General features: G+C 40.5%; 2 protein-coding genes across 2 annotated transcripts; one reads left to right on the forward strand and one right to left on the reverse strand.

Moving 5' to 3' along the window:
* Window positions 1–786: 786 nt before the first annotated feature.
* spata2 (spermatogenesis associated 2) lies at window positions 787–3,573 on the reverse strand (the record flags this gene model as incomplete). The annotated part of the gene is made up of 2 exons (XM_083895241.1): window positions 787–2,142; window positions 3,223–3,573. The coding sequence occupies 2 exons, from the start codon at window positions 3,571–3,573 to the stop codon at window positions 787–789; spliced, it is 1,707 nt and encodes a 568-aa protein (XP_083751367.1).
* Window positions 3,574–10,677: 7,104 nt separating this feature from the next.
* rnf114 (ring finger protein 114) lies at window positions 10,678–21,033 on the forward strand. The gene is made up of 6 exons (XM_083894524.1): window positions 10,678–10,815; window positions 15,661–15,811; window positions 16,016–16,122; window positions 17,453–17,567; window positions 17,689–17,796; window positions 20,744–21,033. Exons 1-6 carry the CDS (start codon window positions 10,679–10,681, stop codon window positions 20,807–20,809), a joined length of 684 nt encoding a protein of 227 aa, XP_083750650.1. The 5' UTR covers window position 10,678; the 3' UTR covers window positions 20,810–21,033.
* The last annotated feature ends 6,117 nt before the right edge of the window (window positions 21,034–27,150 follow it).

Raw genomic sequence — 27,150 nt, forward strand, 5'->3', positions numbered from 1 at the left:
CCACCCCAAACCCCAAAAAACACAAGTTCATACCTCAAAAACACTTATGTCAGACCTCATGCCCATTTAACAGTCTCACATTGTTCTAGAGAATAGATTAAAAAATATATACTATCCACTTTACTGACTTCCAGTGTATGTTTTATCTGTTTTTCCTTACCATTTTCAAGTTTAAAAAGATCTGCTTTGTCATAATGCAAGCTCTCTCACACACACACATTTTCACTCACTCTCACACACACACATAATGTGTGCGTAAATATTTTTGTATATATATATTTATATTTACTTATTTATACATTAGATGAATCTTTAGCTGAGAAGTTAGGCAAAGTAAATATGTTCATTTGGACGGAATTAATTCAAAATGAGACGGCATAAAAACTTTTTTTTCCCCCTTGTTTCCCTTTTAAAACTGACAAAAATGTGAAGGATTTGGGAAGCGCTACAACATCACATGACTACTCAAGAGCAGGTAGCAAGGGAAAGGAGAAGGAAGAAGAAATAGATATAAAAGGCCTGAACTTGTACAAGGCAGAGAGATGGGCACGATATGGCTCTCTGTGGCATGTGCATACCAGAGTCCTACTGATAGTAAGAGAAAATGTACAAAGTTCAAGAGAATGTTATGAGAGAGCAAAAAAAAAAAAAAAAAAAAAAAAAGACCATCAGATAAAGGGCAAGATGGTGAATGAGTTATAGTGATGGAGCTGAAAGCAAAATTGTAAGTGTACTACAATACACCATGGGTTTAAGGGAGAAAGAAAATAAATCTGTCTGCCTGATTCATCGGTACACCAGGTGAGATATAGTGCCAGATTTGAAGTTGAGCTGATGGTTGGGCACGAAGCTGTGCTGGGGATTCTTTCGTGTGCAGATATCCTTCGCATACAGGCCCATGCACGAATCACATGACACCTTGGAGCAGTTCACACAGGTGTGTGATGCACCTGGCTTGTTGCAAAACCCACAGCGCGATCCCCCCATGCTCATTCGCTCGCTGCTACCTCCCTTCGGTGTTGTCAAGGCGACGGACTTGCTTTGGAACAGCTTCGTGGACAAGAGGGGCTTCTCCACCATCTGGGGTTGAGGGTGGGGGTGAGAGTGCGAGTGAGTCAGTGTGAGTGGGTGCGGGTGGAGATGAGAGTGCGAGTGGGTGTTGGAGTAGACGGAGAGCTTGTCCTTGACAGGGATATATCCGTCCAGAGGGCGTGGAGATTTGGGGTGGTAGTCCTGGAGGCCACAGCAAGGGGAGGGGTCCACATCGTGACAGGCGGCACAAAGGATCATGTCACACCTCTGACAGGATGCCATAGACGAGCAGCCAAGACCGCAACCCTGACACTTCACGCTGCCATGGGCTTTGAGCAGCCAGCCGTCCCTTGCATCCCGAGGCTCTCTGGACGGAGGTCGGGAGGGAGTCTGTCGTCCTCCTGTCCCGGCGCCTCCACGCTCAGTGTACAAGTCAATCTCATCCAAAGACGACAAGTGGTAGGACGTGTATACATCAGCCGGAGGAGGTGACTGAATTGGAAAGAAATCTGCAACCGGGCTAAAGGAAGGTGGAGCAACCACAGAGCAGAGAGATGCTGAGTTGCTGGGCCTGAGGATCTCATCCTTCATATCCTCCTCTGCGTCCACAAACAGAGGCTCTTTCCTCAAGCTCAAAGAGGCCTTTAAGACAGGCTTGCTAACTGCTGCGTGCCAGTGACCAGCTCCATCTGTAACATCCACAGACTTCGACGGTCGGCTTCCTCGCCTCAGGTGGTGAGCGTGAGGCCTCTCTATATCCAGCGGCCGTACAGACAGCCGGACCATATCTGCCCCAAGGCTGTCACGTCTGCGGAGTGCCTCTGCACAGCCAGCTGCATCATCCCTGCATCCTCTGCGGAGCTCCAGGGCCTCCAGCTCAGAGGCTGAGCCACGGGCCAGAGCCACTACCTCTCCCAGAAGGCGACACTCTGCCTGGGCCAGGAAGAGCTCAAACGCCAACTGGCGGAGATGATTTGCTCCTCCTGGGTGTTCCTGCAAATGGAACTGCAAATCATGGTCACATGTGTAGCCAATGGTGCGCATTAGGGAGCGGAGTTCAGCTTCGGCAATGGCTGACTGCAGATGGTACACGTATGGGCCAGTGAAGGTCTAAAAGAAAAATTAGTTCATCAAAATGGGTCAGTACTGGACATGATAACCCTAAATGATATAGACATCACGTGTTAGTCCTCTCATTCTGTAAAGGTTGAATTCTGACAGCAGTAGAAATTAGTTTTGATATCATCGATGATATAACCATTGTATTTATATTTACCACAATATATGATGTATCAAAAAATAACAACAAAACAAAATCTAAAAATTTTAATTAAATCAGACCTACAAAAAATATTTGTGGATGTTAATTATATTATAGGATGTATAGGTAATTGTTAAGAGTGTTCATAAACACAGAGGTTATGAGGTAGTCAATTAACTTTGAAGACAAGGAGCTGATACTATGATTTGAAATTATAACCGAATAATAAATATTTCATTAGGTTACAAAGTAATTTTTCTTATTTTTTCAGGAGATTGTTTTGGTGGCTTTTTATTAAGTTATTCATACAGAGGTCACATCTATTATTGTAATAATCTATTCTACTCTATTGTTTTTAGGACTGTCACAAATTAATCAATTAATCTGTCGATTCTTTTCTTAATGAATCCAATATTTGTTTGATCCAGTAAATGTTCATTGTTGTTTCCCAGACCCTCTGTCTTATTTTGTCCATGAACCAAGATGAATCAGTTGTCATGATTTCTTTGTTACATGGAGCAAAGAAACCAAAAAACATTCACACTGAATCTGGAAAGTCAGAGGGATTGTTTAATTATATAAAAAAAAAACATTCAGACCAATTGAATTGAGTAGCAAAATAGTAGAAGGTTAATTTTGCAATCAATTAATAATATAATAATAATTAATTAATGTGTTCTTTACAATAAAAGAAATAAAAGAATATGTCCATCTGTGTTTGTACTAAACATCAGAATTGCAGTGTCCTCACACTGAGGAATAATTTAGTGATGGAGTAATCATTTAATAGTTGCTACCGTAACTTATAATAAAGGCTAGTTTAAAATGTAAACATCATTACACAATACTGGGAATGCTGATGGTGTTTTAATCAACAAGATTGGCATGTGAGCTTTTTGAAAGGACAACATTTCTATGAACTCACTCACCTTTATACATCTGAACTCCTTTTTCCAAGGGAAGAGTAGGAGGTTGGTGCAGATGGTTTCCAGGGTACGGAAGGCTCTTTCCAGGCTCCTGAGGTTGCTCCCTCTCTGGCAGCGGAGCGAGTTCTCCACCAATTCGTAGAAACGCACCATGTGGAAACGCTGTGCTGGATCTGGCTGGTAGGCTCCGAGCAATGCCGTGGCTGTGGAGAGCAGAGCCTCACTGTCCTTGTGTCTGCTTTTGTCCCACTCTGGTGCATTTCCAATCCCCGAGTATTCCCCTTCCTCCTCCAGGCGCCTCTCTAGTGCCGTCACGTACCTCCGGAACAGGTCTTCTTTTAACTTGGCATCCATTTTTCGGCAGCAGACTATCAGTCGGCTCTTAGACTTTTCGGAAACCTCGCCCCTTTTGGCACACACTGCACCAGGATGCTAAATTCAAGCACCATTTTTTGTCACCATTATTCACTCTGCACGCTGGCTCACACTCAACGTTAATCACGTTTTGGAGGGGGGTGAGATGTGTCCAATCAGCAGCACATCTTCTGGTAAAGAGATGCATATAGTGGTTGGTGATTTCAGTTGGCGTAGCTAGGCTGCAGCCTGTCGGGATGCCTTCTTACAGGCATTGCTGGTACTGGCTCGTAGCCCGACTGGTTTCCAGTCGAAAAGCCGATGTTTGCATTTAGGGGTCAAGTCTATTCATTCCCTTGTTTCAAGCATTTGCAGAGTGTAAGGTCACTCATTGTGAAGACCCAAAGAGGTTCCTGTGATTCTTCTAACCCCAAACTGTAATGACACAGGAGGGTATTAAAAAAAAAAGGAAATGTTACAGTCAGACGCACACATGACAGGAAGGAAAAATGTGATTCTTCTTCAAAGTTAGGACTGCAACTAACAATTAATCCAATAATCATTTGGTTCATAAAATATCAGAAAATGTTGATCGGTGTTTCCCAACCAAATGAAGATGTTCCCAAATATCCCATTTTGTGACAAAAAAACAAAATGTATTAGTTAAGAATCCATAAAATATTGAGGCAAGCCACTAGAAGGTTCTGCCAATCCAGTATGGAATGGTCATTGCTAAAAAAAAATAATTCTTTAAGTCTGGAACAAAAATATACCTAGAGCTGCAACTAACGATTATTTTCGTAATCGATTCATCTCTCGATTATTTTCTCGATTAATCAATTAATCGTTTGGTCCATAAAATTTTAAAAACCGTTGATCAGTGTTTGTCAAACCTGGAAATTATGATGTTCTCGAATGTCTTATTTTGTTCACGAACCAAAATTATTCAGGTTTTTTTTTCAGATTTCTTTGTTATGTGGAGCAAAGACATCAAGAAAATATTCACATTTAAGAAACTAAAACATTCAGAAATCTTGTTTTAATAATGAAAAATAGCTTCAAACCTATTATCGTTTATCAAAATAGTTGGCGATTAATTTAGTAGTCGATTAATAATCGATTAATCATTTCAGCTCTAAATATACCTCCAAGTTCTCAAATACTATATGGCAAAAATTCAAATTGAGGTATTAGGGAAATCAAAGAGATTCCACCAGATATGGCAACCATTTCTTGATCACATCACAGTGCAGAGGGGACCCCCATGACACCTCAATGTCTTGCTTGTGTTGGAATATTTATTCCTCTATGATTATATTTGCAGAAGGAACAGAAATCCGTGTTATAGAATTCAGAATATAAATGTTTCCTAGCCTGCTTTGGGACAGGGGTGATGGAAGAAAGGGGGCATCGTATGAGTTGTTATATATATCTGAAAATGAATATATATATAAATCTGTATATTTAATATGAGTATGTTCTCTGATTTCAGCATCTCAAGTGACAATATTTAGCTTTTGGAAAACACATTGTTAGTTTTGTTTCAAGCATTTTATGGACAAAACAACTAATTGGTTGAGAAAGTAGTAAACACATTACGACTTAATAACAGCTCGGTAACCTTAATTTGAAATTCTGAGAGGGTCGATGGGAGACAGACAACTAGTAGAAAACGCACACATGGCAACTGTAACCCTATTGTTTTGCGCCAGCGACTATGAGAGCCGTCAGGTTAACAGACACATTACCCATGATAACCTGCTCTTAGCATTTGTTAGCTTACACTACTAACGGAAAATTTAATTATGTGGGTGCCGGTAAGCCTAAACATCTCACACGAGAGTGTTAACAACAGCAGAGGAGGGATTCAATTCAATCTTCCCACCGCGAGCTGGCCCCGACTATTCCTGTTACCTCACACACATCAACCTTAACTGGCACCCGTTTAGTACGTTAGCATATTTAGCTAACAGCATAAGCGTGTCCTACTACTGCGCATCGACAGAACCAGACCGTCACGCCGTACGTTAACAACTAAATAAATAATGTTAGTTACAGTGTTCGTTAACACATAACAATAGTGAAACAGGGCAAAACCCTGACGCTGCTGTGACTGAAGGGGCCCCAGCTGAGAACAAGCTAAGCAGTGAACGCCCATTTCAGCGCAGCTGTGCAGCTAACACTTGCTTCAGCTAGCAGGGGAGATCTATCGCTACATAGAGACATTTGTCGGTTTTTAGTAATTAATAGTAAATTATCTTAACATATACTGCGTGGCTCTTGAGCAGCCGTGTCTAATTCTGCTCCAGCCGCGAGAGCGACACCGCCGCCACTCGCACATCTTACCTTCATCAAGTGCTAGCCGCGGCTAACTACGCCTCCTCAACTGTTGGAAAAATTCACATCAGCCCAATGCGCGTACGCACGATTCTGACAGTTCATTAGCATCAGTGGCACCACGTGCTGAGGATGCAGAGATGCAGTCTCACAAACCACATCTTCTCCTGTGTTCTAGATCAGTGTTTCCCAAACTTTTCATACACGACCCAAATTCTCAAGATAAATCGTAACAAAGAGCTATTTTAATGTATTGTTTCTGAATATTTTAATGTCATTTCTGTAATACCTTATATTTTTCAGTTGGAAAATGCAGCCAAACAGCAATACTTGAGATGTATTCTGTAGGTATAATTATTTTGATAGGATAATGTGTGTGTGTGTGTGTGTGTGTGTGTGTGTGTGTGTGTGTGTGATCTGTGTGTTTGTGGTGAATGTAAAGATGAGAGAGAGAGAGAGAGAGAGAGAGAGAGAGAGAGAGAGAGAGAGAGAGAGAGAGAGAGAGAGAGAGAGAGAGAGAGAGAGAGAGAGAGAGAGAGAGAGAGAGGGAATTAAAATTTCAAAGGTGACTTCCCTAATGAATCCCTCTTATCTGTCTGGTTTTCTTTCTGTCCACTTGACAGGTGTAGCCAATAGTCCTTTGATAACTTTGAACAAATAAAAGATAGTAGTGTTTTGCATTACTGAAAAAGTAGAAATTAAACATTACTGATTCCTCACTGCCACAAAACAGTGTGATCAGTGTGAAGAACAGAAGAGAAAAAAGAATTGTCACAAATTTGTGAAACAACCAGCATAGACAGTTATGCCAATAAACTGAAAAATATATGAAAATCAATGTGCCATGTAAAATGAGTAGGTTAGTCGCAAAACTTTCCAATGGTTTGCTTGACAGGCTTCAAACTTCTTCTTTTTCTATTGTCAGTTCAAAGTTCTTAATCTGCAGTCCAGATTTTTTCACAACAGTCCAAAGTTCCGTTACACTGTCTGTCTGTTACTTTAGTGAAGTGTACTGTCTCATTTTGAATACATTATTAATTTATTATACCATGACACCTCATCAGGTATCCCCTGACCCCTTCTTTTACCATGTCCATCATTAGCCTTTCGACCATTTGCTTTAGATTATATGTTTTAATTGTGTCTGATTGGTTGCTTGGGCCGTCTCTTTCTCAGGTATCTTGGGTTTTTTCCTGGTCTATGAAGTCATCATCGCGCTGCATGAGGCCGTGCATTGCACCTGCGGTCAATTTGTACTTACTGGTCTTCTCCTTTTGTTTCTTTCATTTGAGGCCTTACTGTTTGTTTAATTAGAGGCCTCACTGTCTCTGTCATCTGAAGCATGGTTATAAATGTTACTCTTCTGTCCGTACCTGATACACACTTATACACTTGTTATGAAAACATTAAAGGTCTTGGTCTTGAGAATTCTCCACTCGTACCTAAGATTCAAGATTATTTGCATTTGTCACACTAAACACAATTCACATAGAGTTCTCCTTATAGTTCACACAGTCTCTATTTCATGGAGCATTTATTTATGCACACATCAGCCCATGTTACTTTCACTTTTCATGTTTAAACCTTCTTTATCATTACCCCTGTTTCTCATCCTTATTAGTAGTGACCTTGAACGGCGAGTATAAACCTAGCTTTACAAGTCATTAGTCACTTTGGTGAAGTGTACTGTCTCATTTTGAATACATTATTAATTTATTATACCCTGACACCTCATGCTCATGCTTTTATAACTATTCATGAATTTTTCCATTTGCTGCTCTTTTACATTGACTTCCATAACACAAATGAGCAGTTCCTTCACAATAAAGCAGTGTGTTTATACTGGCATTACTTTTTGTCCCTATTGGGTCAGAATACATTGAAAATCGTTGGCATTTAAACCCAAGGTGCACTCTGAAGGATACCTGACTTTTTGAACCAGTTATAGAGAAAAGGGCCCCACCTTAGGACCTTACCATAACCAGTTTATATTTGCATACTTCCAAGTCTTGTTTACAGGTTTCACTAATATGTAGATTTATAGATGTAAAGAGACTTGAACCCAAGTGTGTCTTCCAATCATTATTTTAGGGGTATTTATATTTTACCTCCAGCAGCAGACAACAAATTAAAGTGAAATACAACATGGTGCAGGCTTCAGTGTAAGGCGACGGAATATAAGGTGTTGTAGATCTGATTAAATCATGTGACCATTGTAATAGTCCTCCAAAAGAACTGGCCACACAAGATGTGTTTCCATCAGGCTGTGTTAATGTGCATTTTGCATTTGCATATAAAACACCTGCATGGAAACTTGGAAAGGTCTTGAATTATTTCCTTTAATTTTTTTTTTTAATGTTTACGCGTAAGGGAGGTATCAGATTTGATGAATCACTGGTAAATATGAATGAGTGCAAAGGAAACAGGCTCAGTGAATAAAAGAGGACGTTTCTCGTAATATTGTGCCATTGTTTCTTGTAATAATGTGACTTTATTCTATGATGAGAAAAAAAGTCACAATATCACGAGAATGAAGTCGTGGAGCATCTTGTGAAGATATGCTCCGGATTTAGCTTTGAAAATAAGGAAGTACATCATTTTGTATTAATTTTATTTTAATCATTAATGTTACACTAAGGCACATGACAACAAAGATGACAATCATATGTGTTAGTGCGCTGTTGTTACTGTCTGTACACAGTGGGTCTTGTCGTGGAAGACCTTTTTCAAATCAGCTTGATGAAAAATCAAGTAGTCACATTTGACAAATGATAAAGTGTTGAGTCCGTTGCCTTCAGGTCAAAAAAGGTATTGTTGACCCCTTCTTTTACCATGTCCATAATTAGCCTTTCGACCATTTGCTTTAGATTATATGTTTTAATTGTGTCTGATTGGTTGCTTGGGCCGTCTCTTTCTCAGGTATCTTGAGGTTTTTCCAGGTGCATGAAGTCATCATGCGTACGTGCATCCATGTACCGAGAGGGGATCACGCGATGCCTGTCGTTATGCGAAGGCGCGCAGGAGGCTATCGTGTGCTCTTATCACGTTTGCGCTGCATGAGGCCGTGCATTGCACCGGCGGTCAATGTGTACTTACTGGTCTTCTCCTTTTGTTTCTTTCATTTGAGGCCTTACTGTTTCTTTAATTAGAGAATTATGTCTCTTTCATCTGAAGCATGGTTATAAATGTTCCTCTTCTGTCCATATCTGATACACACTTATACACTTGTTATGAAAACATTAAAGGTCTTGGTAATAATGGGGCTGTCTTGACAATTCTCTACTCGTACCTAAGATTCTAGATTATTTGCATTTGTCACACTAAATACAATTCACATAGAGTTCTCCTTACAGTTCACACAGTCTCTATTTCATGAAGCATTTATTTATGCACACATCAGCCCATGTTACTCTCACTTTTCATGTTTAAACCTTCTTTATCATTACCCCTGTTTCTCATCCTTATTAGTAGTGACTTGAACAGCGAGTATAAACCTAGCTTTACAAGTCATTAGTCACTAGTTTGTGTGTGGTGTGTCGCATTTAAAACGAAGTCACAGCAGTTTCACGCAGCCAACTGCGGAAAACCAACCAAACTGTGGAGAGTCGAGCTGTGCCGTGCCATGTCGTACCGAGGTGAGGCGTGGCGGGACCATGTAGTGGAAAAGGTTCACATATGGAGGATAAAGAGGTTTGACAATAGTTTTCATAAAATGAACATTTGTTAATAATTTGTAGGTACACATGCCAACGTTTTATTAATAGATATGTATTATATATATTACACTACTATATGAATAGGCTGTATACCGAGAGGCGCAATGCTGCCACAGTACAATGTTCTTTCAGACAATTCAGCTCAAAGCTTCTTCTTTTTCCTTTATCTTTGAATCATTTCTGGCTGGCTGTACACTGAGGTGTATGCTGCCCCCCACAGTTTGAAGATCTTCATCACAGTTCCTGTCATCCTCAGTCTCTTTCATCACACTTCAAAGGTCTCAAACACAGTTCAAAGCTCTCCGTCACATTCTGAAGTCCTCTAACCTAACAACCGTTGTCTCATCTCCCCAGCACCTACCCTGCTTTTTTTTTACCCTGTCTGACTTGTTGTTCCAGGAAAACAATTAGATAAGAAGGAAATGCATGTAAGTTAGTGTTACGTGCCCTAGGCATCTGAATTTCTGTATCAACCAAATTTCAAGGAAATTAGTGGTATAATCTCCAAGCCAGGAGAGCCTCTTGATATCATATTGACAATTCTTGACAATTTTTTTAAGGGCAGTATAGATTTTATAGAGGTAGGCAAGATTTATCGTCTGAGGTAATATCGTAATTGTTGCTTTAAAGATGTGCAAATTAACATTGGGTTCTTAAATTACTTTCACATGAACTCTTGCTAGCATCCTCACTGCTGCACAGGTTAGCCATGGGTGGTTATGCTAATAGATAGAACACATCAAGACACCAGACCCCACAACTCAGTTTTCTTTTATTATTTCCTGAAAACATTGGAATAAGGAACTAAATAGAATTTGGGGCTGTGATACTTTCTTTAATACATGTAATCTTGAATGTGTTACTTAAATCAAGAAAACCTTTTTGTCTTGATCCTGAGATTATTATTGTTTTCCATGTGGAACATCTAAGCACTTTGTTTATTTCCTTGTTGAGTGTTGAATTAAGGACCGCCCCCCCGCGTTTTAAAAGAACGGAACCAGGACCTGGTGACGTCGGTGGGCGACTGTGTTTCAGTCAGTGAAGAAAAAGAAATGGCGATGCTCGGAGGTTTCAGCGCTGCACAGCACAAGAAAAACGTCTCGGACGGGAGCAGCGACGTGTCTGAGTTCGTGTGTCCGGTGTGTCTGGAAATCTTCGACTGTCCCGTCAAAACACAATGCGGACATACGTGAGTATGCCTGCTTATTTATTTCCGTTTGTCATCCTGTGTTGAACCCACGTCTACAAGAAGCGGTGTAGCTGTACGGGGGTGAGGGAATAACAAGGAACTGCGCTGTGTTTGCAAACAGGTCTGTAAACACTCGCGGCCCTGGTTTCTGCTTTTGTTATGATTTGGTTTTCTATTAAACTCACTTGTTTTTGGTCGAGAAAACAGTGGCAGCTTGTAAAATCAGTTTCAGTTTTGTTTACACCAAAGAGGAGGCCTGTACTGGGAGTTGTAGTTCTCAGCTACGCTGTTAAAACAGATTAACGGCGCAGAAGGACTGCAAGTCCCAGCGCCCTCTCGAGGTGGGACTTTCCATCTGATTTATAGGAACCTCCTGTCGGGAGCTTTCTTGGGAATCTCTTAGCTGTGTCAGTTTCTAATTTCAGACAGTTTAGATTTAGATAAGATTGGATCAAATTAAAGGTGATTTACATGCTTTAATGTCCTGGTTACATAGTCCTTATTATAGCATTTCATTTGTGATTCAGGAACCTGGTTAAATCCCTGGTTGAGTTATGTGAACCCTGGAAACCTAGCTTGAGCACTTTGGTAGGATTCAACAGAGCTGTTTCCACCCCACAGAATGCTGACCTTGTCTGTGGTAACCAAGCAGTTGCCTTTTGATATTTGCCATTACTAATCGTAAAAAAATTAATACGTTTAATGACTAACTAGCTGTTGTTAGCATGTAATTGGCAAATGCTGCAAGTTCAACTCATGTCCCAACTCAACTTGTTTTGTCTTTTGAGCATCTCGTCATCGCTGCCTTTTTGCTTCACTCCCATTACTCATAATCACTTGTTTACATCCGGACTATTCATATTCATGGGCTTTATTTGTCTATTACCTACAGTGATCAGATTAGTTTTCTTGTATTCAGTTGTGTAGTTTTGGAGCATATTTATTTAGCCTTGCCTAAGGCTGGCTCACTATACTATACTAATACTTTCCACAATATTGTAGAGGTCTGCTATAGTCTACATGACGTTAATGGCATAATCCACCTCCAGTCCAATTGGTCGTGTACTCTTCTTCTATTCAAGGATTCCATAAGCCATTATGTTATGTGAAGCAGGATTTGTGGATATTGAGATAGGAAAGATAGATGAATGCTTTATTATGCCCTGCAGTGACAAAACTGAAACACAAAGTTGGGATGCAAATAACTTTGTTTGAAATAATTTCTTTAATAGAAGTTCCTTCACATCTGTTGGGAGGTTTTGAGTTGGGGTCTGTTGACATTTGTCTGAAATGCCATTGATTGTGGGTTTAAAAAAAAAGAAAAAAAAAGGCACTTCTTTAATGATCTGTTCAGCAACATTTTGTTTTTAAACCACAACTAATACTTTGGTATTTTGTTGTTTTATTCTTCTCAGTATTACTAACACTTGATTATGGAACACTTCTCTGATACGGCACCATATTTTGTATGTACCTGGTATTACATCAGTCTTCAGTGATCTGATCACGGCAAGATTAGCTGTTCACACAGAGAAAGCGAAAGGGAAAAGAAGAGTTGAAGAGGCAGTCTGTAATTTGTCCTGAGGACAGATTTACACCTGGCATTGAAATCTGTTTTCTGTGATCAGATAATGATTCACCACATCTATTTAAAGGTCCCCTATTGTGCAAAATCAACTTTTTAATCTTTTAGTACTTATATTTGGGACTCAGGGGGCCATACCAGTCCCCAAAATGTGAAAAAACAAGACTCAGTCATGTTTTAGTGGTTCCACTTTGTGTAAGTATAGGCGATAAAACACGCGATGTTTACCCGACCAAATGACGACAGTGCGGACATTTCACCGTGAATGTTGGCACCCCGCCAGGCAGAGTACTTCACAGAGTACTTCACACCTCCACCGTAGCTCCCCCTTGTCCCTGTGAAATACGAGACTGCAGGCGAGGTAGGAAGAGTGGCTGCACAGTGGATCACAGTGTTTTACACAAACTTCCAGCCTCAGAAGATTTTTGTGTCCAGTGGATATATTTTATTTATGAAAAAAATGTTCACAAGCTTCACAAGCCCTTTGTTGTTGATCGTGTATGTAAATTCCTATGCTGGAGGTACACCTTCAACGCACCAGTTACGTGCCTGCGGTTAGCTAGTGGCGTGTGTGGATCGGTGATATGAGGAGCACGCCTTTGAAAGCACTGCAGAAAGATGTAGATGTTGTCCTACATTTCTTCTCAACCAAAGGCTGCCTTTCTGTCGTGTTTCCAGTTCTCTCCTCGTGTTGTTGATCCACACACCAGTTGGAGCCGCAGTTACACTGGTGCGTTCAGGGTCTTTTTCTAGCATGGGAATTTACATACACGCGGCGCATTAGCCGTTTTTCTTCAATTTTTTTTTTATGATCGCGAGAAGCCAACATTGTGGTCACTCTATGCATTACGGTGAAACGCAGTAACAACAGGTAAACGGACATTACTATGGGGTATATGAAGCGGGTGACGACACTGCATGACAATAGGTGATAAGTGCCGACAGTTAGATCGACACTCTCCTGGAAGCAGTGGATGTGTGTTTACCTGGGTCTCATTCACATGTAAATGATCAGGCACAAAACCGAGCGTTCTGAAAAAGGCTGTTTTGGCAGAGTTAAGGCCACATTACACTTCTCCGACTGCGTAATGCATTATCCGTCTGCGTCACCACGTAGACCTCTCGAGCCTTTATACTTCTGCATCGTGGTGACGGATAGGTGCTGCAATTTCCTGCCCGGTCAGTAGGGGTCGCTGCGCAAGGTTGTTGTGCTTTTGGCTACAGTGAGCAATGGCGTCCGAGGGAGAACGACTGTTGTTGTTGAAACAGTGGCCGTTTGTCACTTTTCTGTGTCCTGAAACGCAGTTTTAAGATAGTTTGAGGCGAGAAATTGGCCATTTAGAGTCTAAACATGTGCTGTGTGTGTTAAGATATGATGTATTTATAGTTCGGCAGCGACGAAGTCGGCGGTGTTTAGCTCCGCCCTCTGTGGACGCTCGCTGCTCACTGTGAGCCGGCACAGAGCAGCTTCGCTCGGCCTGTCCTGAGGACCAATCGCAGCTCTTGCCGTCTCCGTTGTCCCTTGATGGAGTGACGGACACTTAAAAAATATTCCGTGCACCCGGAGACGACGCAGAGGCTCTTCGACAGGTTCTGCGTCGACGCTGAGGACTCTGCGTAGCCTACGCAGAGCACTTTACACAGGAGTATAAATTGGGCTTTATTGAACTGCTATTGTGCTTCATCCTTATGATATTTTGACTAAAGCATGACACAGACATGTTCATTAGGGCACCAGTACCTAGTTTAACTTGGGTTAATAGGGTATAATATGGGACCTTTAAACCTGATTTCAACATGCGTCTCCTGTGTCCACCTCAAGATCCGATCACAGGCATCACCTCCACCCTGCCACATCAACAACAACAATGTTTGCCGCACGTGTTGTCGTGCTTTTGTATGGACTCTTTGCTTTTCAAAGCAGGGGAAGAAGAAGAAGCCTTAGACGAGTGGAAACCCAGCAAAAGCCGACGAGAATGTGCAGTTGTTAGTTTCACGTTAGTTTCACGTTAGTTGTGCTCAGAGCCACCAAATGCCTCTGCTCCACTCCGTTGTTGTTGGTGGAGTGGGTGTATTTACAGCTGTATATACAAGTGGTCAGGTGCTTTCTGATTGCAATCCGTCCATGCTCTCAGGAATGTGGACACGTGTCCTCAAACTGCATCACTGAGGACAGATGTAAAACAAATGCTGCTCTTAAAGGAGAATATACCCTATTTCTACAAGTTAACCTAGTTCTTAGGTACTTAGACTAAGGTGGAACAGAAAAGCATGAGTGAGTCATCTTTTTTTCACGCTTTGCCTACTCATAGGGCCTCCAGAGTCCCAAATATAAGTATTAAAATGATAAAAAGTTGATTTAGCATGATATGTCCTTAACTTTTGGAGGGAAGTTGTTTGAAACTGTCATTATCGCAGTGTATTCTGACCCCTTGGAGGGGTCCAATACTAATACCTGTTCGTTGGACACTGTTGGACTAAGGTAGGGGTGGGAATCACAGGGTACCTCACCATGTGACATGCGATGCAAGGTCCACAATACGATTCTGTCATAATCAGTATATTGCAAGACAATCAGATAGCGATGGATACCAATATCCGTCTGACTGAAGAAAGCAAAATGTACGTGAATAGTGCAGGATTTGTCTATTTATCCACAACATGGGGAACAAAGTGCATAAAGTCATGTATTGAACATAGATGGGGCATCCCTTTAATGAATCTTTCTCTGCCAGTATTCCAATGCAAACTCCCTCTTCGGCCTGGCAACTTCCTCCCAACATTCCCTCATTCGTGTGAGCAGTGCCACTGTGAGGAGACATCAAGTTGAAAGTGAAACTGGAAGGGATTATTTACTTTAGAGCACGTTCATTTATTAATTATGAATATTGATTATCGTATTGCGTGTGGAAGGTTGACGATATAGCACCATATCAATATTGTGATCCACTCCTAGACTTAGCTACTAAAAAGGCAGCTACAAAAGTACTGCATTAAATGAATCTGGCTGAACCCAACTGAGTCTGCCAGTGATTTGATTTTGCTCTGCAGACACGTCTGGCACATTTTGGCCAACTACAGAATCTCCTAAATAAGGAACCAATCACAAAAGGTTTTTTTTCCTCTGGTGTGCTAGAAGTGGGCTTAATGCAGTGATGACAGAGAAGCGACGTCTTGCAACAAACTTGGAGACTTGCTTCAAATATCTTGTTCATATCTTGTTCATTATCATCATCTAAATTTCTCTCTCCTGTTTTCAGGTTTTGCCAGAGTTGTCTGCAGGAGTGTTTGCGACCACAGAAGCCCGTGTGTGCTGTGTGTCGGGCCACACTGGGCCACTGGACAAAAGCTGCTGATCTTGAGGCACTCATCCAATCATCCGTAGCGACCTGTAAGGGATGTGGCGCGCAGGTATGACCTTGCAAAAATGAGACTTCTGTATGCCCTGTGCTCGTACATTAGTTGGGTTTGAATTAACAGAACATCTGCTGACGTCACACCCATATTTATTTTTGTTTTTTTGTCATTATATTTGTGTCGAGAATTCAACTTGAAAACATGACTACAGTTGGTAGTGGTAGACACTGATGCTGATTTGTTTTATCACACTTTCAGATTGGCCTTTCTCAGATGAGAAGCCACACAGCTGCTTGTTCAAAATACCAGGACTACATTGAGGAGGGAGTGAGGACCACTGCCCAGAGCCAGCCTGCCATCATCAGGTGTTGTAAAACATGACAGCCAATGTATGTTACAATGAATGTTACACTATACAGTATACCCCACAAAAAAGTTACACACATTTTTGGGGGGAATTTTTCATGCAAGAATGATTATGACCCAACAACAGCTCTTAGGAAAAGCACCTGTATCTTGCTGTGACTGTGTCTTTATAACTTTCTATTGCTGTTGTGTCTTTATTGTGAAGAAACCACATGTCTGATATTTAGTGTAAAACGCAATGGTAAAAAGAGAAGGAAAATAAGCTTTTTGATGCAAGTACCATTGGCCCCCTTCACACCTGGCATTTGAATGCATTTTCTAGGATCAGATAGTGCTTTTACACACGGCATTAACATGCGTCTGCTACATCCCCCGCTTGTGTCATCTCCCCTCTCTTCTTCTATCTGCAACAAAATTAGCCACATCTGAAGTCACGCTATTGTACGGACTCCTCTTTGCTTTTCGAAGCAGGGGAAGAAGTCGTGTTCGATAAGCAGAAAACTGACACGAGCAGAGGAGATTCCCTCAGTTTTGTTGCCACCTTGACCATTAGCTGTGCTCAGAGCCACTGACCTGTTCCCGCTCGCATGGTTGTTGAGGGTGGAGCGGAGCGGAGACTTGTTGCATTTACACTTGTGTTCGATGTGGTCACAATGCATATTTGACCACCTGTAAGTGGTTGGGCAGATTGGATAACAATCTGTCCTCAGCTTAAGTGGTCAGGTGCTATACGATTATAATGCTGTGACAGAAAAAAAAACATTTAATTCAACAGAGGGTAACTGGTAAAACCTGTTCCAAGCAGGGTTTTTAAGAAAATATTAAAAGATGGAGACAAAAGAGAAAACGGAACTTAAGGACTCCATGTGTCAAAAAGCTGCTGTGATGTCCAACAGTACCAACACAGCAGCATTCCCAGTATATACAGATAGGTCAATGTCCTTCTGCACCTTTAAATAGCACAGACTCAGTGCTATGTCCTCGTCTGTACCCATATTGACATTTTTCCAGTACAGAGTTTTCCTCTAACAATGTTTACTACTGTGAAAAACAACCTTTTCCTTTAAGGGGGAACGGGTGGATGATTAAATAAAATTGGACAATACTTGGAGATATTTTACATTCAAGGTTCATAGCATCACACACAAAGTTCTTATTTTCTGTTTAAAAAAACAAAAAAAAAACACTTACAATCTATACTTACAATTAAATTTTTTTGTATAGCACTGAATCACAGCATACATTATCTCAAGGCAGTGTACATAGATGACACCTTAACTACTAACTACTTAATAATTCAGTCGGTCTCCATTGGTGTCTTTCCAACAGTCCATCGCCAAATCGCTACACCTTCACCTGCCCGTACTGCAGCTGCCAGAACCTTGACCAAGACGGCCTGGTTGAACATTGCACTTCCCAGCACTCCAGAGATACACGCCAAGTTGTAAGAACTCCTCTTTACATTGTGATTTCATCAGCTGTTCTCATTTTCCACACAGTTTCTCGTTCATGTGTCATTTGATTACTTATTCAAATTAAATTATACTTACTCTGTGTTTGTTTAGGTGTGCCCCATCTGTGCCTCAATGCCCTGGGGCGACCCTAATTACAGGAGCGCAGACTTTCTCCAGCACCTGAAGATCAGACACACCTTCTCTTATGATACCTTTGTTGTAAGTTAAGGCTTTAAACTCTGTTGTGTGCATTTGCATCGACCTGGTAGTGACCTCGCTTACTTTATTCCAAGCGCTTTTTAACTGTTATCTGTAGATGCAACTTCTAGTGTTGTAGAGCTCCTGATGTGAACACGGGGAGATGACATTAGTCTGATAACGCTGCTGATAGTTTTGCGTGTCATTTGCACAAGGTGGAGTTTTCGCTAAATATTGATATTTGTCAACCTGAGAGAATGACACTAAAACGTGCTGCCTGACTAACCAATGTGAAATGTGCACGTAAACTCGCTGCTCAGCTGCAACATAAGGTCCTGTTCAGACCAGGGATGGGCATGAATTTCTGATAATATGGTAGATGATATATACTGAAGTTGATCAGTTGATATGACTATTTGTGAGTATAATGAAAAGATGCATTATGAAGAGATTGATGATTCTATCTCACATGGCATAACTTTAAGGGTTTACATTTTTATTTGCTTTCAAATATGTGGTATTGTGCAGTTGAGTCAGGAGGAGGAGGAATTTCTCGCGGAAGACTGTGCATAAAAAAATGTCTGCATAGATCACACCATGATTTCCCCACAACAGTGGTTCTTCACAGCGCTGTGACTAGATTCATGATGAGTAGCAGGATGTTTACTAGGGCAGTAAAGTCCAAGTCGACTGGTCGATTAATTGGTCGACGCGTTCTGGTTCGACCAAAATTGTGATTGGTCGACTCAATTTAAAAAAAAAAATTATATATATATTTATTGGTGAATTTCCATGGTGAAGTACCAAGAGCTAATGGGGGTGATTTAGAGCACCCGTGTTTCACAGCTACCAGTGTATCTTCAGAGAACACCCCCCTTATTTTCCACTATTTTGGTTTAGTCCAGCCCAGTGGGTTGTTGTCTCTCCTCTGCTAATGAGAGACAGACAGATTAGTGTTGCCATTAATTAGATGTGAATTTTGAGCCTTTCATTTGAGGCTACAGTCAGTCCTCCTGTCACATCCATGTCAAAGACATCAGCAGTGTGGCAGAATTTTTCAAAAGTAGATGACGGTAAAAAAGTGCAATGCAAACTTTGCAAGCAACAGTTTGCTGTTCACAGCTCTACTACAAACATGACATATCATTTCAAAACTGTAAGCTAAAGTTACTCTGGCCGTTTTGATTAAATCAACATATCAGAATTGGCATATTGCAATGTTTTAGTCAAATAATTGTTGATTCGTTTTATAACTGCAGACGCACCTGCCCGCAACAGCGGCAGCGTCCCACGGTCTATTTGTGTCTAAACCACGAAGCTGAGCTCCTATGTTTAGTCTCGCTCTGTGCGCAGACATGCAGGGAGCCAAATAATGTAAATATTCCTCAGTAGTTATTGTGCTGATATAACTAGTTAACATATTACATTATTTTCCGATATCACAGGCTATGGTATTGCGCAGATGCACACAATGCAAAGAGAGTCGCACAGCCCCCCAATTAGTCGATTTTTAGTCGAAATTTCAGGGCTTTAGTCGACCAAGAGTTTCTGGGTTGATTACAGCCCTAATGTTTACAAATACTGATATGGTCTTCATGGTTAGTCCATCTTTATTTTTGTAAAAGATTTAACACACCCTTTACCTGAGTGAAGCCTGGTTTATATTTGCTGCACTGCCATCCAGAAAGGACTCCCTCACACCTACATATTGGTCAGAAGGGCTCTGGAAGTTGTTTTGGGGAACTTTGTTGTGCACCTCCTCTCCATATACATTATACCTCTGAGCGATGAGTGGCAGAGTAGTTTTTTGTCTTATAAGTAGATGACTGGATCACAGAGATGATCAGGATTCTGGAGTCTTTGCAAAGTGGGTTTTGTGGTAGTAGCTAACCAAGCAAAGCAAGGTTAAGTGTGAGCTGTGTCAAACAACTATGAATAATAGTCCGACAATACTGTTGACTGAGCCTCCGTCCATCCCCAGTGCTCTGTTATCTCCTCACAATGCGGAACCATTTTAAACCCCTCAGGGATAGCTACTAAATGACGATGCTAACGTTTTTCACTCTACGTCATTAATTTTTTTTCCATTAAAGACAACTAACTGGAAGTTAAGGAGCTGGTTTATATTTAGGCAGAAGTTGTTTGTTGACGCTCTGTGCATCTTAGCAGTGTGGGGTACCTCACAATACATGGTCCAGGATACCAGTAATATCACAATACAACAATTTTGTGATAATCAATATCATAGTGATGAATCATGATATCAGTCTAACTGAAGAAAGCAAAATGTTTGGGGTGGGGAGAGGTGCTTGATTTTTCTTATTTATTTACTCACAACATGGTGAACAAAGTGCATATGTGCGTATCGATTATTATATTGCACGAGGAAGGAGGGCGATCTTTCACCAAATCTTTTGACCCGCCCCTGCATATCGTTGTCCATTATGTCGACGTTTAATTAATAAAAGCATAATGTGTAACACATTTTGATACATAGGTGGATTCTTCACAGAAAGCACTCACTTGCAACCTCAAGTTTATTTGTTGCACATCACTCAAGCAGCCTTAAAGGTGCAGTGTGTAAGAATTAGTGACCTAATGGTGAGATTGCAGATCAAAAAATAGTTTAAACAGCATTGCTTTGCTACTACGATGGTAAACACAAGACGGCGCCACTTTAAAGCAAAGCTCTCGCTTAATATTTGATAAAAGACTTATTCTTAGGTTATGATATAAAAATGTATTATTTTAATTTTAAAGCCATTATACACTTATCCAAACTCATTTATTGGTAGGCTATTCTGTGAAAAAAACAAAACAAAAAAACCTCCTAAAAGTCTCAAATCGGAACCGTCTATCTATTCTATACTATATAAACTATTTCACTGATTAGCAGCTTAATACCAGGCCTGAATAGAGGCCCAAATTAGTTTATTTTATTTACCCTCTTGTATTCATGTGTTTACAGGACTACTCCACAGATGAGCACACAATGATCCAAGAGGCTCTACAGCGCTCCCTTCTGGACAACTGAAGCACGAGGAGAATTGAAACGAAGCGAAGGAGATAAGATATAGTGAAGTCTTGAGAAGACACTTAATCACCATTCATCTGCCATGAGGATGGTGGTACTGTATTACTATGGGTAATCGGTTTCACAGGGAATTGGTATTGTAACTATGACTCTCTATAGGATAATTATTCAGATAATAAATCAAGCAATATGGCTTAAAAAAGCATATTGTGCCGTCTGATTTAGGAGTGATGCCGTGTTTCTGGTGTTATAATCTCTAATCTTCCCCCCTCCCCGTCGAGCGTGTAGAAATGATAGATTGTTGAATATCTATTAAACGATGTTTATTGAGCTGTTCATTGATGACATACTGTCATAAAACTTCCTAAATTGTTATTAAAAAGAAGTTCCCCCATTGTCAATACTTGATGTTATGAAAGGGTATGACCACTAGGTGGCTAAATATTGCCAGCAAAACAACTTCACTCAGAGAAGTCATCGGTCAAGTGATGTTAACGATAATATATAATAATCTAGAATGAGTGGTGATGCATGTTTTAATGTGAAAAGAAAACAGAATTTTTTTTTTTTTTTGATTGTTGGCAGACTTTTTTATGAATTATGAATTGTGTGTGTGTGTGTGTGAGAGAGAGAGAAAGTGTCTGTGTGTGTGCGCGTGTTCATCGTTCTCAGAGATCTACTGGAAAGAATAAATAATGCAAGGGTCAAACAAAGCCACAGGTGGCTGTTCGCTTTATTGAGATGTTTCTCCCTTTTGTCTTTGTGCCTGCTGGTAGATCTTGTTTCTGACTTCCAAAAAAAAAAAAACAGAAAACCCCATAGGGCTAATATAACGTCATTCATCCCACATGTGCATGCAGGATTGTGTTACAATTGCTCTGTTTTCTGTTATTTTTATTTTTTTTAATATGTTGAATGTCTAATAGTATGTTTTATGGCCACAGGAGGGCAGTAGAGCTCCATCGTTCTGGTTCGCCATTACCCTTCACCAGCCTCCTGGTTCTGATAGAACATCGAACTTTAAATGTGCTTTACTCTGTGTGTTGTTCTTCTTTTTTTCTTTTGTTCTATTGCAGTCACAGGAAAATGTCAATCTTACAATTAATCATTTCTAACTTCTACATCTGAGATAAAACAGTCATAACTGTGTTATGAAAATATCAAACATTTATTTTTTTGCTATTGAATTAAATTAAATTGCGATCATCTGTTATTAAATTATTGCCCAGCCCTAACTCTTAGCAGTTCTATGACCTTTAATTAAACCTGCTGCTGTTCGTTTCATTTTCCTTATCTCAAAAGAAATGATCTCAATTCATTATTTCTATGCTTCTGATGGAAAGGAATTATTTGTTTTTGTTTTTGTTTGATGTTTTTTATTTTTTATTTTCAATTCTTAAAAATGTAAATTGTGTCTCTTATTTTCTACGTTAGTGTTGTTTTCCCTGTAATTGTCACTTCACAAAAAGACTTCACCCACTGATGCATCGTGTTTGTCTTCAACCAACAGGTAAATAATAAAGCTGCACACAAGCAGATCAAGTAGCTCCACAGCAGAAAGCCCCCCCCCCCAACCACCACCACTCTGTGTAGCCACTTAGGCCAAAATGTACATTATTCTCTCCAGTAAAATGTGTAATAATATAATTTTTTGGTATGTCTTTCTCATGTATGAAAGTTTTTTTTTTTCATTATTTCTCTTAATATATCTCCCATTCTCCGTTGTCAGCCCTACTGTCAGGAGGTGCTAAATCCTGATAAATTAAACCTCTTTAATTATTTAAACCCTGGCCCCAGAAATCAGGCACAGTGATTTATACCTGTGTGTATGAGACTTGTGGGGTGGGGGGGAACAGCACTCGCTGCTTTGATGGATGACCGCTCTGTGTGAGTGTGAGTGTGTGTGTGTTACGGGAAGGTAATGTGCCTCAGTTGAAACTGTCATCATCAAAAGGGAAAATGTATATGTTAGTGAAAAAATTCAAATTGATTGTGGAGTACATTAAAGGGATAGTTTTTTTTTTTTTTTTTTTTAAATGTATGGTTGTATGAGTTACTGACAGCTCTTGAAACCTGAAGCTTACTGGACATTTACTGCATCTTGCCTGGTGCTTGGTTGTGCCCCTGTGAGTACAGCCCCCAGGCAGATTTGGCTCTACAAGCCCAGTGAGACGATCTAAATTTTTGTTCTGGTTTGTTCTGGAATTTCAGAGAAGCGGTTTTATGGCGTAAGAGTAACAATGAGAAGAAGTCTCAAACAATCCGTTTGAGACACTTGAGATTTTAAATCTATCAGATCACATCTTTTGCTACTATAATGCTGCTTATTAGGGGTGTGATGTGTGAAAACAAAACCCAAATGAGAAAATTTAAAAAAGGCCAATGCTTTCATGTTTCCTGATTATTTGGTGCTAATTTAAACTGGTGTGAAATTGACTCTTCTAGTGACACACAATATTTGCCGTGCACCTGAATAAGCTTTCATCTATTCTAATGTAACCACAATATGAATATAAAGTAAAATCTCACTGACTTCCTGCTAGGGCCACACAGTTGGACACTCTAAATTGACCATAGGTGTGAATGTGAGAGTGAATGGTTGTTTGTCTCAATGTGGCTCTGTGATGGAGTGGCAAGCTGTCCAGGGTGTGACCCTGCCTATCACCCTATATCAGCTGAGACTGGCACAGCACCTCCCGCGAGGTGGAAGATTAAGTGGAAGAAACAATGCTTATGCTGCCTTTCATTTACATTGGATCTTGGAACTGGGAATGTAGTCACCCATCCCGAGTTCAAATTCCAGTCAACACGATTCCATGGTATGGCAACCATGGAATCCCATGTTGGTGGTTGATGAGGTTTTTTCGGGTAGGGAAATCTGAGTTCCGACTGTAAATGCGAGTCTTACTTTCACTTCTAACGTGGTTGTCAGTGGGGACCCAAAGAAAATCTTGATTTTAGCCACTGAAAATTGTAGCCTGCTTATATCTGTGATGACATGCAGTAAGAACATTTTGTTGTCTGTCTATTAGAAGTCATATTCTGACTGCAAACTGAAAATTGTGACTTTGTAAACCACCAAACCATTTTTTGTTGTGTTATGTTTACCCTAAACACCCTACTTTGTACCCACAATCCTGTATTTCGTTCGCTTGAAGCGTACCAAGACCTATTTTTTGCTGGACCAGAGTTCGCCTTTTGATGCAGATCAGAGTTTGGTTGCGCATTCACACCTCAAACACAAACTAGGATTTGAATAAGAAGTACTGGTGTGAATACAAGATAAGGCTATTTTCCTTGTGTCCCCGGTGGCAGCCACGTTTTCATCCTGCATTCCTTTTACAATGGAAGTCGGAGTTCGAGTTCGCTGTGTTCCAGTTGAGACGTCAGAAGAGCAAATGTATCTCAGGCTCATCCATCGTACAATGTGACATGGAATATTGCACACACACATGGTGAAGCAGCATGTCTATGGTTCAATATTTAACAGTACTTTGACTGATTTACTGCAAAAGCAAATAAGACAGAGAAACAGTAGCAGTTTCGAGTTTTCGAGTTGAAAATATGAGTTCAGGGTTCAGTTGGACTGAAAGTCCGTGTCTCAGGTTGGTTCATGCCACAGGGTGTGATTATGTGTCAGTACCTCACAGCAACCTTTCTATAAACTTAACTTAATGTGTTAGAAATCAGGACAGTGCAATGTCACACCAACTGTCAAATTACAGTGTGTTTGGAATCTGTGTGTGAATTCATGATGAAACTAAGGCCCTTCGGTGTACATTGTCCATAGGGAGAGAAAAACCCTCTCATCTCTGTTCTTTCCTTTGTGTGTTCCTCGTACGTGTAATTACTGCAGCTAAATGATATTACACTTTCTCACCTAGCTCTACGGCGGAGAATCTCACCCACCAAACTTCTTGATGTCGTTCCCTCCCCCCGTCTGCACTTTATATCCCCCCCCAATTCAGGTTTTTGCTTCTGGCATGTCGTGGAGAGATGTTAGCTGTGAGAGAACTAACGAGATACTTGCGAGTGCTTCTGGGCAGGAAGGAAGTCGAGCTGAAAAATAAGGTAGAGAGAAGTCTTTCTTGTCTGTTTGGTGGCAGAGCTAAAAAAAAAAATAAAAGGGGAAGAAGGAGGGGGGAACAAGGTGGGGGGGATATGAATAGGAAGAAAGAGGGGAAAATGGGAAGACAAGTGAACACACTGAATAAAAATTTCATAAAGTTGAGAATGTGGTTTCTTTGATCCGAGCGGTAGATAATACGTGCAGTCTGCAGGCTCTGTGGAGGCAGCAATTAAAGAGACATGTGCCTGAAGGCGCTGTGTGAGAGAGGCGTGAGGATGGTGGTGGCTGGGTTTGGAGGAGTGTCGCGCCAGACACCTCCTCACCCACCTGAACCCAAGTCTCCAGTGGTGGAGGCACTGAGCCATTGAAATACACAGAGTACTTTGCCTCTGTGTAGACGTCAAAACTGATCACAGAGTTACTGAAAGTTGAGTCAATATTTGTTTTTGTTATAATGTTGAAATTGTAAAATTTCAACATTCCTAGACTGCTTACACTCTTTCAGAACCTTTTTTATTATTATTTCTAGGATTTTCCAGACTTTTACTGCAATAATTTGGCAATAATTCACCTTTTACACTAATCATTTATAATGTAATACACAGTGAAATATGGCAGGGACACACAGGGGAATATTGGTGAGCACTGTTGCCTCACATCGAGAAGGTTGCTGGTTAGAATCCAGGTTTGACCGAGGGCCTTGAAGTTACAGTAACATTATACCAAAAATAATACAGTAACTCACTGTGAATTGTCATCTACTGTGACAGTAGAGTAACTATTTTTATGGCGATAAATGTTGTAATTTGTAATAGTAGGGGTAAAAATTTTTTTGAATATCACATTTGGCTTGTTTTGTGAATTTTTGTGATCTTAACATAAGGAGTTTACCATGTTATGAGGCAGTGTGTAGTACCAGCACTTCTTTATTTTACTATTTTTGAGAAGTGGCATACTCTGTTAAGGTCTAAATCTGTCTCATTAATTACTGTGGCCCAGAATAATCATTTCCCAGGGTGCACTACGTGGGACGAGACCATTCTCACTAGTCTAGTGTCTAGAGTTTTTTATTTTTTATCGTTAAACAAGAACAATATTTATTGTATAATAATAGGACACCAAATAAAATGGTGTTGGAGTTGTTGGAAATGTTAGGGTTAATCTAATACAAGTTAAGTCCAGTTTAAAGTTATTTTAATACAAAGTATTTAATTAAATAATCTTCTTTTATCTTTCTTTATAATTAATGATTTTACACAATGATTTTTCACACACTGTTATGAAGGTAACCCATTGTGTCAACCCTACAATGCGTTGTATCTTCAATTTCTCATGTCATGTTGATTTAAATCAAAATCAAAATAAGTAACATCATTTTGGTTTAGAAACATGAACTTTTCTTTGTCTCTCTGCTTACTTTTGGCTGCAGTCTGCAGACATTTCCTTTCTGGCTCACACCGTAAAATTCCACAGCAAGTCACCCAAAAATAACAGAAAGATATGAACTCCTGAAATGCCTGGAAAATTCTCCCTCTTTTGGCTGAGCATCAGTTTTGCTGAGGCAGGTATATCTGTGGTGGTGAGGTGTGGGGCATGTGCGGAGAGAGCACTGGGAGTTTGTTTGCCGTGAAAATTCCTCAAAGTAAGGAGAAACAGGAAGAGCGGGAATCCTGCCACCTGGGCGCTGCGGCTCAGCAGGCCAGGCCTCTCAAATGTTTGAACAGAAAACGCTGGTGGGCTTCCCTCACATCAATACTGGTTCTACACCAACTCCTCTTCCGTTTTTAAACTCTTCACTACCAAACCCTACATCCACTATGTGCACACGCGCGCACAAAAACACACATACACACACATGTGCATGTCTTGTGCTAAGAGCAACAATGTCTTAACTTTGATTTTTACAATGCCTGCAACCAACCCTGAATCAGCTGAAATTATTCTTGCATATCTTGTGTGTGTGTGAGTGTGTGTGTGTACTTGTATCTATTACATCTTTTAGGACCTTTTCTGGCATAAACACTGACCTTGTCAGGACCAGTAGTCCTCATGAAGACCCAAACCTGGTCCTAATGAGGCAGAAGGTGAGATGTGACTTTTTGTTTGGGTTTTGTGTATTAAATGATCATGGACAAAGTTAGGGCTAAGGCTTTGGCTGAGTCCCAACAAGAATACCTACTGCATAGGCATGTTTAAAACCTTACTTCTGCCAGTATAGAGCTCCAGTAGCTGAGCCGTCTGCCAGGAAATGACACTGTTCACATCATATATC

The sequence above is a fragment of the Microchirus variegatus genome (assembly GCF_963457635.1).
Source record: "Microchirus variegatus genome assembly, chromosome: 9".
Lineage (NCBI taxonomy): Eukaryota > Metazoa > Chordata > Actinopteri > Pleuronectiformes > Soleidae > Microchirus > Microchirus variegatus.